The 12,780-nt window shown below is 37.0% G+C and overlaps 1 protein-coding gene across 1 annotated transcript in view; it reads right to left on the bottom strand.

Moving 5' to 3' along the window:
- Positions 1-501: 501 nt before the first annotated feature.
- LOC131403820 (centromere-associated protein E-like) overlaps positions 502-12,780 on the bottom strand; it is a 34,565-nt gene continuing 22,286 nt past the window's right edge. Inside the window, exons 11-12 of the mRNA XM_058538089.1 lie at positions 5,890-5,976; positions 502-834 (exon numbers count right to left, since the gene is read on the bottom strand). Coding sequence (XP_058394072.1) covers positions 502-834; positions 5,890-5,976 — 420 coding nt within the window. The remainder of the gene's footprint in view (positions 835-5,889; positions 5,977-12,780) is intronic.

Below are 12,780 nucleotides of genomic sequence, written 5' to 3'. Positions count from 1 at the left end.
GCTCAGAAAGGTTGTGTTTGATTTAAGAAGTAAGCATTTTCGTGGTATGCAATGTGCTTACGGTACAGCTTCCTTCAATGAGTAAATACATCTTGTTCTCTGATGTCGTAGAGTTCACAGGTGTGTAGAGGAGACAACAGGCAGTGATTAGAATTCAAGGTGGTGACATAGGGCTGCAATATAGGTACGCAGAGCCCCATGGGATGAAATAAGTGATAGTATATATGTTTGTGGGCCCACTTAGCCAGTGCCTTATGGCAGACACTTGGATTGCTTCTAGAGTCTGTTCACCATAAACAGTATTGCAGAGAATGCTGCTGTATTTCTGCCCAAATGTGTGAATATATTGGTAGGATAAGTTGCTAAAGTGTAAGTGCCTTAACAAATGTATATGCTGAAACATTTTTAATAAGATATTGTCAAACTGTCTCCCTAAAAGGTTATAACTTACATTTTCACCAACAGTACCATTGATTTAAAAGAGAAGGAGGCTTCTTGTATTTAAAACATGTTCACTGGATAGGAAGAAAGAGCATAACTCACTCTAACTATGGTTTCTTGTAGGTTTGCCTTGAGTTGGTCTCTCTCCAGTTTGAGATTCTCTTCTACTACTCTTAGACTATCTCTTTCTTTCATTACAGATTTCATTTCTTCAAGGTTTTCATGAAGTTTCTGAGCCAGCTCTGAGTTCTCCATTTCCATTTTATCCAGAGTTAAACTTTGGGTCTTGAATTGTTTCTTCAATTTCTCTATTTCAGACATTTTTTTCTGTGTCTCACTGACATCTTCTTTTAACTTAAAAAGTTGATGTTCATTTGTCTTAAGTTCTTGGATCTTAAGATCATCATAAAATAACATGTTAGGATACAGATGGTTTTTAAGGGAAGTATCAAGAATAGTTTCTAAATTGATTAAAACAATAGGCTTCCATGTGACTCAATATTCTGCATAATTCCAACAGAATTTACTTTCTTTTGAGGTATAATATACATAAGCACACTAACCTCAAGTGTATAGCTCAATTATTCCTGACATACGTATACGTCTATGTAATTACAGCCCAGATTAAAATACAGAATATTTCTAGCACCCCATGAGGTTCCTGGGTGCCCCCTTACTCCAGCCAACCACTATTCTGACCTTGATCATCCTAGATGAGTTTGCCTGTTTTTGAACTTACAAATCACAATGTATGTATCCGTTCTCCTGTTGATAGGCATTTGAGTTGTTTTCAGTTTTTCACTATTATGATTAGAGCTGATATGAACATTCTTGTACATATCTTTATGTGGAAGTATGCATTCTTTTCTCTTAGGTACATACTCGTATATGCTGGGCCACAGGCTGGTATACGTTCAGTGTGAGTAAACACGGCCAAGCTGTTTTCCAATGTGGCTAAACTGTTTTACATCCCCAAAGGATTTTAGGCACAAATAAGTCAGATATCCAATCAAATAAGCCTCCCTTCCCCCAATACCTTTTCTTGTAATTTAGCATTTGAATTTTCTAAATCCATCTGCATATTTGATATTTCATCTCTCTTCTCAGAAACAATCCCTCTGAGTTGATCAATAATTTCCTGGTGCTCTTTAAGATGCATGTGAGCAATTCTTAGTTCCTCTTGTTTTTCCAGATTCTTAATCATTAGAGAATTTTAAAAACAGTGATATATCTTAATTTTAACTAGTATTTTCTTAATGAAAATGATATATTTTCTTAGTATAAATAATAAAACTATTACTTCTTAATCTACATCTTTGTTGTTAGAAAATTACAAACTTATCCCCCCGTCCCTACCTCCCCACAACCAACTCCTAATTCCCAAAGGCAAACATATTACATACGTACTATTCTATAGCTTGCTTTTCCCCCTAAGGGTTATTTTGGGCTTCCATATTAGGACGTGCAAATCTATTCCATGGTTTTATTATGTGCTGCATAGTATTCTGACATAGTGCTTGTGTTTACCCAGTTTCCTTCTGATGGACATTTAGATTGTTTCCCATTTTTTAGTACAAATTGCTACAATGAACAACCTTGTGGTGTGTATTTCTGTATGTGTGTATAAACATAAATATATATTTATCTTAACAATTGATTAAGTGTACATATAGGATAAAGTCTATAAAGGAAATAATGGTTGCAGAATTTAAAATTTTCAAGAATACCAAACTATGTGCCTAAAAGTTATATCAGTTCACGCACACTAATAGTACCCCTCATTTCAAAGAAGGCTCACTACTGTCAGAAAACCCCATGTCTCCTCACTAGGGTGGGGAATGAGTGTAACTTACTTTAGCTTTCAGCTCTCTCAGGCTTTCACTGAGCTGGTCTCGCTCCATTTTGAGGGTTTCCTCCACTCTTCTGAGGCCATCTCTTTCCTTAGTAACAAGTTTTATTTCTTCAAGGTTTTCAAGATATTTCTGAGTCAACCTGAACTTCTCTGCTTCTATACTTTCCAGGGTTGAATTCTGGACCTCTAATTGCTTCCTAAATTGCTCTGTTTGATGCGCATTTTCCCTGAGATCATTTTTTGCCTTAAGAAGTTGATGTTCTTTCTCCTGAAGTTCTTGGATCTTGAGATAATCATACAATAAATTATGATATAGACAGATATTGATAGAAAGCTAAATAATAGTTTCTAAATTAATTAAGGCAAGTAAAGACAAATCTTTGCTTGTCTTCAATTTTAGGCTAATTCATATACTGTTTCTTTACACAAACGACCCGATTCAAACTGTCAGTTACTCAGATAACAACCGAATGTGATCTTATTTGGAAATAGGGTTTTTGCAGATGTAATTAGTTAAGGAATGAGAGGCTCTTCTAACTGGACTAGGGTGGGCCCTAAATCCAATGAGAGTGTCCTTATAAGAGATAGGAAAGGACACGCAGAGACACAGAGAAGATCATGTGAAGATGGAGACAGAGATGGGAGTGATGCAGCTACAAGCCAAGGAATACCGAGGATAGCTGGGAGCCAAGGATAACAAGAGGCCAAGAAGGACCCTTCTCTAGAGCCTTCGGAGGCAGCATGGTCTTCTGACATCTTGGTTTTTGACTTCCAGGATCCAGAAATGTGGCAGAATAAATTTCTGCTGTTTTTAAGCCACCGAATTTATGGTAATTTGACACAGAAGTCCTAAGAAACTAGCATAGAGTCACTAGGTAAATCAAGGAGGCAAAGTGAATATGAGAAAAATTTAAAAAGAAACTGACTAAATATACAGATGTAGCTGTCAAACTGTAATTCCTCATCTCTTAAAATCTTTTTGGATAATTTATTTTTACTTCCAACAAGGTCTTTAGGGGGTGGCCCACACAAACATTGAAGCATTAACTTTTACATAAGGCTATTGATTTTACTTCTTTAGGAGGAGAATGAAATAGACAGGAGGTTTCAGTAAATTCAGTTAGGTTATAGTCAAAGGGATGAGAATTACGAGAACACATGTTAAGAAAGCATCATTCAACAGAAGCACAATGGAAACAGCAATGTATTATTTATAATGCAAGTGGTACTGTTCTTAGAAGAAATAGAAAGTTCTCAGTGGGTGCCTTTTAGAATTACTGGAGCAGTACAATTGTTACAAGAGTCTTAGCTCTTATGCAAATATACTATGACAGCACCTTACTTCCATTAAGGAAATGATTCAGGAAATTGTAAACATCTAAGGGATGGCAATAGTGACAAATCTTACATTTTAGAGAATGCCTAATACAGGTCTATAAGGGCAGGGGCTTTGTTTTATTGACTAATGTATCTCAAGCACCCAGAGCAGAGCCTGGCCCATGGCATTGCTCAATAAATATCTGATGAGTGAATATATCATGAGTAGTTTAGATGAACCAAGGCCCCCCTCTCATCTCAAGACTCCAGGATAATGTAATCCTCACAAAGGACAACAGCAACATCTTCGTGTGAGCTGAAACTGTCCAAAACATTAGCAGTGAGATCTGACCATCTGGGAGGCATATTCTATTTCTGAAATTTAGGTCTACTGGGATAAAAAATTATTACCAAAAAAAGTTTAGTCAGGAAATATGGCCAGGAAGGTAACTTTAAAAATTCACCTTTTCCTTTAGCTTTTCTTCAGCTTCTGCCAGTTTCTCACAGGTCCTATAAAGCACTTCCTCTTTCTTTATGGTATGGTTCTTTTCTTGTACAACTATCTCTTGTTGTTTTTTAAGCTCACCTCCAAGAATTCTTAATTCTTCCTGGTTTTCAGTGGCCTAAATTTTTTTAAAGTTGACATTAAAATAAATACTAGGTTACATTTAAGAAATCAGATAAAAATCAGCATTTACCTCAGCCTGAAAATGGAGGAATCATGGCAAAGTATATTGGAAAAGACCTATTGAAAAAGAACATAAGTCTTTATTTTAATCATGTAAATGCCAAGAATCTGCTTTCCTATGTTGTTTCTTTATTGCTCAATGTACATTCGCAGCATGAGAATTAGAACTGGATCTAACATTCTATCATGAGAGGTTTGCTTGTTTTCTACCCCTAAGCCAAAAGAGACCATCTCTACACTTTCATCAACTGATGATGAGACTCTAATTATGGGCTTTTCATACACTGGGATGGCTTGTTTTGGGGCATTGATTTTGAGCAAGCTCGAAATAGCAACTGTCCTTTGCTAGCACGACTTGGGCTAATCTTACTTATTATCTTTAAAAAGTGACATTCTCCAGTATCAAGACCAAAAAACATTACAATCCAGAGACTGAGAAGAGAATATGACCTTTGTCTGTATTCTTATTTACATTCAGATATTTTGAGCAAACAGACAATCCCAAGAAACATGAAAAATTACACAAAAGGTCAGGTTCTACCGTGATCCACAGCAAACTTTTCAAAATATTAATTTCTATCTATTACACATTATATTGCCCCTAAATATAAAAATAAAGCCTAAAGTAGGTTTGAAGATACTGGCAAATATTAACAACAAGCAAACATGAAATTAGAGAAAACTACAACAGCATAAATACAAGAGAAACATTTAGGAACAAATTAACAAAATACGTACAAGATCCGTACACTGAAATCTACACAACACATCACTGAGAGAACAGAGAGTTTATAGAAAGATACACAATAAGCACATGAATGATGCCCAATATCTTTAGTCATTGGGGAAAGGCAATTTAAAACAATGAGGTTACACCCAATAGAAATGGTTAGAATTAAAAACACCAATAATATGAAGCTTTAGTGAGGATGTGGAGCCATCAGAATTCTCTTAATTTGCTGATGAGAATTAAACTGGTACAACTACTTTGGAATTGAGTCTAGTAAACTCTCATCAAGTTAAATATACATGTCCCTATGACACAGCTATTCCATTCAGATACTTACGCTAGAGAAATAAAAAACATACGTTCATAAAAAGATTAGTATAAGAATGTTTACAGCAGCTTTATTCAAGAGTCAAATAGCGTCAATGACTCAAATTTCCAACAATAGGAGAAAAACTAAGCAAACTGTGGCCCATTCATACCATGGAATAGTACCCAGCAATAAAAAGACATGTAGAAAGAAGTGAGACACAGAAGAGCACATGCTGTGTGGTTCTATTTGTGTGAAGTTCTAGAAGAGACATGGTGATCTGAGGTGGAGAAACATCAGGATAGTGACTCTACGGGGCAGAGGGTGAGGTGAGGATTGACAAGTGGATGTGTGAGGGAACTTCTTGTGGGTGGAAGTGTTCTGTATCTTGACTGGGGTGGACAGTACACAAGGGGACACATTTGTCAAAAGTCATCAGACTGGACACTTGCAGCAGATACATTTATTGCGTGTAAACGATACCTCAATAAAGTTGTAAAAACCGGAGACACAAAGATAAAAACACACTACCAAGTACCCGGTGCTGAACTCACCCTGTCAGTACTCTCCCTCAGGTCAGTCTTCAGTTGCTCCTTTTCTGCGGTAACACACTCTAACATTTGTCGCAGCTTTTTTTTCTCCTGTATCAAAGAAAATATCATTCTCTGTTGTTCAATCAGCTCATTATCAACATCTGCAATCAACACTTGGGTTTTTTTGGCTTCCAAATTCTGCTTTCTATCTATGTCAACCATCTCATATATAAATACAATAGAGAAGAATTTCTTAGTTTTAATAATAACAAAATAGCCAACACATATTACTTATTATGTACCAGGCACTATTTTCATATATTGATACATTTAATCTTCACTATAACCTTATGAGGTAGGTACTATTATTATCTCCATTTGACAGGTGAGGAGACTGAATCCGAGAGAGGACAGGTCATTTGCCCACAGTCACTCAGAGACGTAGAGTCATGCTGTGAGCCCAGTGCTCTGGCTCCAGAGTTTGTGCTCTTGTGCCTGTGTACTGAGAAGAGCTACCTGGACAGCTACAGATGACCCACACTCACCTTCACGTCTGACAGGTTAACCTGACTTTGTGAAGGAGTGAGCCACCTTAAACTCTCCCCCTCTTTCTTTCCTTCAAAAGCTGGAAATTGTAACCTCTTCCCTACTCCCAACAAATCTTTATTTTCAGAGTTTTATGTTATATAAGAAGGCAAAAGAGTTTTATTAGAAACATATTTCATATCATAGCATAATACATGTTTTCTTAATTTACACTTTCCACACACTGCTTAAGAAAAGCACCTCATGTCAACTCATTTATCCATAAATAAGGCTGAAGCAGAGGTAACAGAATACGTGGACTGCTTGGTAAAAGGAGACAAAACTGACATTACAAGCATAGGTATGAAATTACGGTATCACCATATAATCCTACACTACCCCAGTAAAAATACTCAGCTCCATGTTGGCCACAGATGTTTGAAAAAGTTGTTATAATAATCTATATTTTCATTAGAAAAAAAAAAGAAAAAGAAGAAAAATAATCCAATGACACTAACTTCACACAATCACTATTAGAATTCTGGAATACTTCCTTCCAGATTTTTTTCCATTAAATTTTTTTTTTACATTGCAATTATGATTCATTTATTTATACATAACATCCTTTTTTAGGTTCACTTTTCCACTTAGATTAGATGATATGCATTTTCCCAAGCTGTTACATCATCTTCAAATTATAATTTTTAGTAGCTGCTCGATTCTCTAGACTGGATATGGACAAAACATATTTTACTTACCTACCCCCTTACTGTTGACAATAGGCACGAGTTTCTGACAAAGATGAGCACAGAGCTAACTACTAAGTACATGAGAAATTAACATTTGTAACACACAATCTTGGGGACTAGTCTGTCAGATACTATAATTCAGAATCTTGCATCTTTATTCCTATATATCGGAATATACACAGAAACAAAGCAGAGTGAGACAAAGTTCAAAACTGAACTCAGCCTAGAAAGTATTTCAGCTACCAAGGTTATGAGCAAATCTAATAGCTCTAATCATTAAAGAAAAAAAATTGTGTTCTTTATATGAGAATAAGACAACTAATCACAAAGTTTGAAATTTCTGTTGAGATACACTAGAGAATCTCACTTGCAGAGAGAGACACATCAAGCTGGACTGAAAACGGGCACTCGAAGTGGATTCATGATAGACCTATTAGTGCAGCCCTCTGGTGCCCTGAAAAACAGAGGGACGACGGAAATGCCCAGACCCACTTCTTTATCCACATGGGTGATTCCAGCATGAACATATCACAAGACCAAGCTGATCGCGGCCTCTCATCCCAGATTTCAGAAACCTGGATGAACAAAATGGCCCCAGAGAATGCCCAGTCAGACCCTTTTATCAACACAGATGATTCCAGCATGAACATAATACCACAGATCGGCTCGTCACAGTGAGTGTAACTCTCCTTTCCCCTCACTCCTCCTCTACTGCCCTTTCTCAGGGGGCCCTGTGCCTGCATTTTACATTTGTTTAAAAGCAGCTACTGATTGTTATATCTTATTTTCAAAAGTCTATTTAAAGAAACATTCCCCTCATAAAAGTGGAAATTATAAATTTTAAACCAAGGTTAAGTGTCTTTGGCCCATGGTTGACCTAAATTATAGATAAGCTGAGAACACAAGATACAAAGCAAGTGAAAATGCTTCCTAGGAGAAAATGACTGAAGCATAGGCATAGAGGAGGAGAAAGCTCCTTTTCCAAGGAAAGAATAATGTACCCCAGGGTAAATGGGGAAAAAAAGAAGATCATTATATACAGGAATAGTATATAAATGTATATATAAGTTTATTTACATAAGTTGGATCTCACTGAATTATTCTGTAGTATGCATTTGCTTTTATTTAACAGTGCGTCCTGGAGACGTTTCCATCTGTATATAATGTCTACTTTAAAAATTTACATGACTGTACAAAATTCAGTTATATTTCTATACATTAACAATAAACAATTAAAAAGGAAATTGAGAAAACAATCCATTTACAATAGCACCAAAAATAATAAAAAATAAAGGAATAAAATTATCCAAGAAGGCAAAGACGTGTACAATGAAACTACAAAATGTATCTGAAATAAATTAAAGCAGCAACAAATACACAGAAAGACATCTATGTTCATGGATAGGAAGACTTTGTATTGTAAAGATGTCAACACCACCCAAAGTGATCTCCAAATTTAATGCAATTCTTATAAAATCCTAACAGTGTTTGCAGAGATAGAAGAATCCACCCTGAAATCCACATGGAATCTCAAGGGGCTCCAAACAGCCAAGACAATCTTGAAAAAGAACAGAGCTGAGGCCTAAAACTTCTTGATTTAAAAACTTACGACAAAGCTGTATTAATCAAAACAGTGCAGTACTGGCATAAAGACAGACATACAGGCCAATGAAATAGAATATAGAGCCCCGAAATAAACTTTTGCATATATGGTCAAATAATCTTTCACAAGGATGTCAAGCCCACTCAATAGGAAAGGACAGTCTCTTCAACAAATGGTGTTGGACAAACTGGCTATGTCACACAGAAGAATGAAGTTGGGCCCTTACTTTACATCATATAAAAAATTAACTGAAAATGGATCAAAAGCCTAATCATAAGAACTAAAACTATAAGACTCTTAGAAGAAAACATGAGAGGAAAACATCGTCACACGTGTCTTGTCAATGATTTCTTGGATATGAAACCAAAAGCAAGGCAACAAAAACCAAAATAGATAAGTGGACTATATAAAAATTAAAAACTTATGTGCATCAAAGGACACAATCAACAGAGTAAAAAGGCAAGCTATGGAATGGGTGGAAAGATTTGCAAGTCATACAACTGATAAAGGGTTAATATCCAGACTGTATAAAGAAATTCTACAACTCAACAACAAAAGACAAAAAACCCAATTTAGGGCCTGGCCCGATGGCTGAGTGGTTAAAGTTCTGTGTGCTCTGCTTTTGTGGCCCGGGTTGATGGGCTCATATCCAAGGCGCACAACTAATCCGCTCACCAACTATGCTGTGGGGGTGTCCCGCATCCAAAAACATAAAGGACGATTGGCGTAGATGTTATCTCAGGGTTAATCTTCCTCAAGCATAAAAAGTAGAATGGGCAACAGATGTCAGCTCAGGGAGAATCTTGCTCAGGAAAAAAAAAAATCCCATTTAAAATTGTAAAAAATAAATAAATAAAGCACTTAGGGATAAATGTAGAACTCTAAAAAAAAAAAACAATTTAAAAATGGGCAAAAGGGGAGTGACATCAGCATCATGGCAGAGTGAACTCTTTCTCCGATAGGATACAATAAAAGAGACAGTCACAGACCAAGAAGGGTCACTCACACAGCACAAAGGGACATTGGAGAGTCCCACACTGCTGCATATCTGAGAGTGGACATGCTGGGGCCCCCCAAGGAGGTGGGGAGAGGTAAGGAGAAATCCCCCCCCATCAGATCGGTGACTCTGGTCTGTGAGGCTCACAAAGGGGGGTGTGGCTGCCTTCTGCAGGGAAACTGTAGCCCGTCAAGCTCTCTCAGCCAGTGGGAAACTCCCACACAGAGGACTCAGAACTGCTGCAGGGGTGTATCAACATTTGAGGACCCCAAGAGAGAAGATAATGAGGGGCGAGTGAGAAGCCCCCCCAGGGACTGGGAGCACAAAAGAGAGAACCCTTCCCAACCACATGCCCGATGCTGCAGCTCCACTGATCAGTCAGAGCAGCCACAGCGCAGGCAGCCAGGGAGCACCAGCAGCCGCGGAGCACAGGGCGCTCAGATTACATAGCCCTTGACCCTTACCGAGTGGCAGGAGGGGGAAAATGCAACCAGATATTTCCAGGGTGAGGAAAAACACGGTGAATACAGCAACCACGTTGCAAAAGTACATTAAATCGCCATACCAGAAGGAAAATGACAAGCACCCAGAAATCAACCCTGAAGGCACAGAAATTCATAACCTAAATGACAGAGAATTCAAAATACCTATCATAAAAAAGCTCAACGAAATACATGAAAACACAGAAAAGCAATTCAACAAGATAAGGTGTTTCTTCACAAAAGAGATTGAAATCATAAAGAAAAACCAATCTGTATTGATAGAGATGAAGAACACAACGGAGGACATAAAGGAGAGTCTGAGATCTTTAAAGAACAGAGCTGACAATACGGAGGAAAGAATTAGCATTATCGAGGATAGGAATACAGATATGCTCCGGATGGAGGAGGAGAGAGAACTAAGACTAAAAAGAAATGAAGAAAGTCTCCAAGAAATATCCTACTCAATTAGAAAATGTAACATAAGAATTATAGGCATTCCTGAGGGAGAAGAGACGGAAAAAGGAACAGAGAGACTATTCAAGGAAATAATAGCTGAGAACTTCCCAAATCTGGGGAAAGAGCAGGAAATACCAGTAAGTGAAGCCAATATGTCTCCTAAATATGTCAACAGGCAAATGCCCTCTCCAAGGCATATAGTAGTATAGCTGGCAAAAGTTAATGACAAAGAAACAATATTAAGGGCAGCTAGACCAAAACAAAAATTAATGTACAGAGGAATTCCCATCAGGCTCTCAGCAGATTTCTAAACAGAAGCTTTACTGGCTAGGAGAGACTGGAATGATATATTCAAAATCCTAAAAGACAATATCTTTCAGCCAAGAATACTCTATCCAGTGAAAATACCCTTCAAAGATGGTGGAGAAATAATAATTTTCCCAGATAAACAAAAACTAAGGGAGTTCACGGCCATGAGACACCCACTGCAAGAAATGCTCAAGAAGGCCCTCATGCCTGAATAAAAGAAGAAAAAGGGAATACAGAGCTTGGAGCAAGGAGAAAAATAGGTAGACAAAATCAGAAAAAACAGTAGATCTTTATCAGAATAGGTTAGCAACCACTTAAATACCACAATGAAAGATCAAAGGAAGGATAACACCACAAAGAAATGTAACCTCATCACTTTAAACACACATCCACACTACAAGATGGAATAAGTTGTGACAAGAATAACTTAGAATGGGAAGAGGAAACAGATCAAATGGACTTAGTCTAAGGAAATAAGAGGCCATCAGATAATGGACTATCTCATTCACAAGATTTTTTATACAAATCTCAAGGTAACCACTAAACAAATAATCAGAACAAAATCACATATGATAATAAAGAGAAAACAAAAAATGTCATAAGACAGAACTATCAAACTGAATTGGCAGTCCAAAACACACGGGGCAAGAAACAAAGGAAATTCAAAAGAACCAGAAAATAAGCAATAAAAATGCAACATTAAGCCCTCATATTTCAATAATTACCCTAAATGTAAATGGATTGAACTCTCAAATCAAAAGACACAGAGTGGCAGGATGGTTTGAAAAGCAAGATCCAACAATATTCTGCCTCCAGAAAACATCTCAGCTCTAAAGACAAACAGAGGCCCAGAGGGAAAGGATGGAAGACAATACTCCAAGCTAATGGCAAAGAAAAAAAAGCAGGTGTTGCCATACTCATATCAGACAAAGTAGACTTCAAGATAAAACAGGTTCAGAAAGACAAAGAGGGCCACTATATAATGATAAAAGGGACCCTCTGCCAGGAAGATATATCAATTATAAGTATATATGCACCCAACATAGGAGCACCAAAGTACATAAAGCAACTATTAACAAACATAAAGGAGATATTAACAACAACACGATAATAGTAGGGGATCTTAATACCCACTTACATCAGTGGATAGATCATCCAGACAAAATGTCAATAAGGAAACAGTTGACTTAAATGAAAAACTGGATGAAATGCACTTAGTAGACATATAAAGAGCACTTCACCCAAAAACAACTGACTACACATTCTTCTCAAGCGTGCACAGAACACTCTGAAGGATAGACCTTATGCTGGGAAACAAGGCAAGCCTCAATAAATTTAAGAAAAATTAAAATAATAACAAGTATCTTTTCAGACCATAATGATATGAAACTGGAAATAAACTATAAGAAAACAACTAGGAAAGTGACAAAGATGTAGAGATTAAACAACATGCTACTGAACAACCAATGGATCATTGATGAAATCAAGAGAAATCAAACAATACCTAGAAACAAACACAAATGAAAATATGCCATACCAACTCACATGGGATGCAGCAAAAGCGTTCCTGAGAGAGAAATTCATAGCACTACAAGCCCACCTCAACAAACACTAAAAAGCCTAAATCAGCAACCTTGAATTACTCCTAACAGAACTAGAAAAAGTAAAACAAGCAAAGCCCAAAGTCAGCAGAAGGAGAGAAATAATAAAAATTAGAACAGAAACAAATGACATTGAGACTAAAAATACAGTAGAAAGGATTAATGAAACAAAGAGTTGCTTCTTTGAGAA

The sequence above is a fragment of the Diceros bicornis genome, unplaced genomic scaffold, assembly GCF_020826845.1.
Source record: "Diceros bicornis minor isolate mBicDic1 unplaced genomic scaffold, mDicBic1.mat.cur scaffold_90_ctg1, whole genome shotgun sequence".
Lineage (NCBI taxonomy): Eukaryota > Metazoa > Chordata > Mammalia > Perissodactyla > Rhinocerotidae > Diceros > Diceros bicornis.
This window is presented reverse-complemented; position numbering and strand designations above follow the sequence as displayed.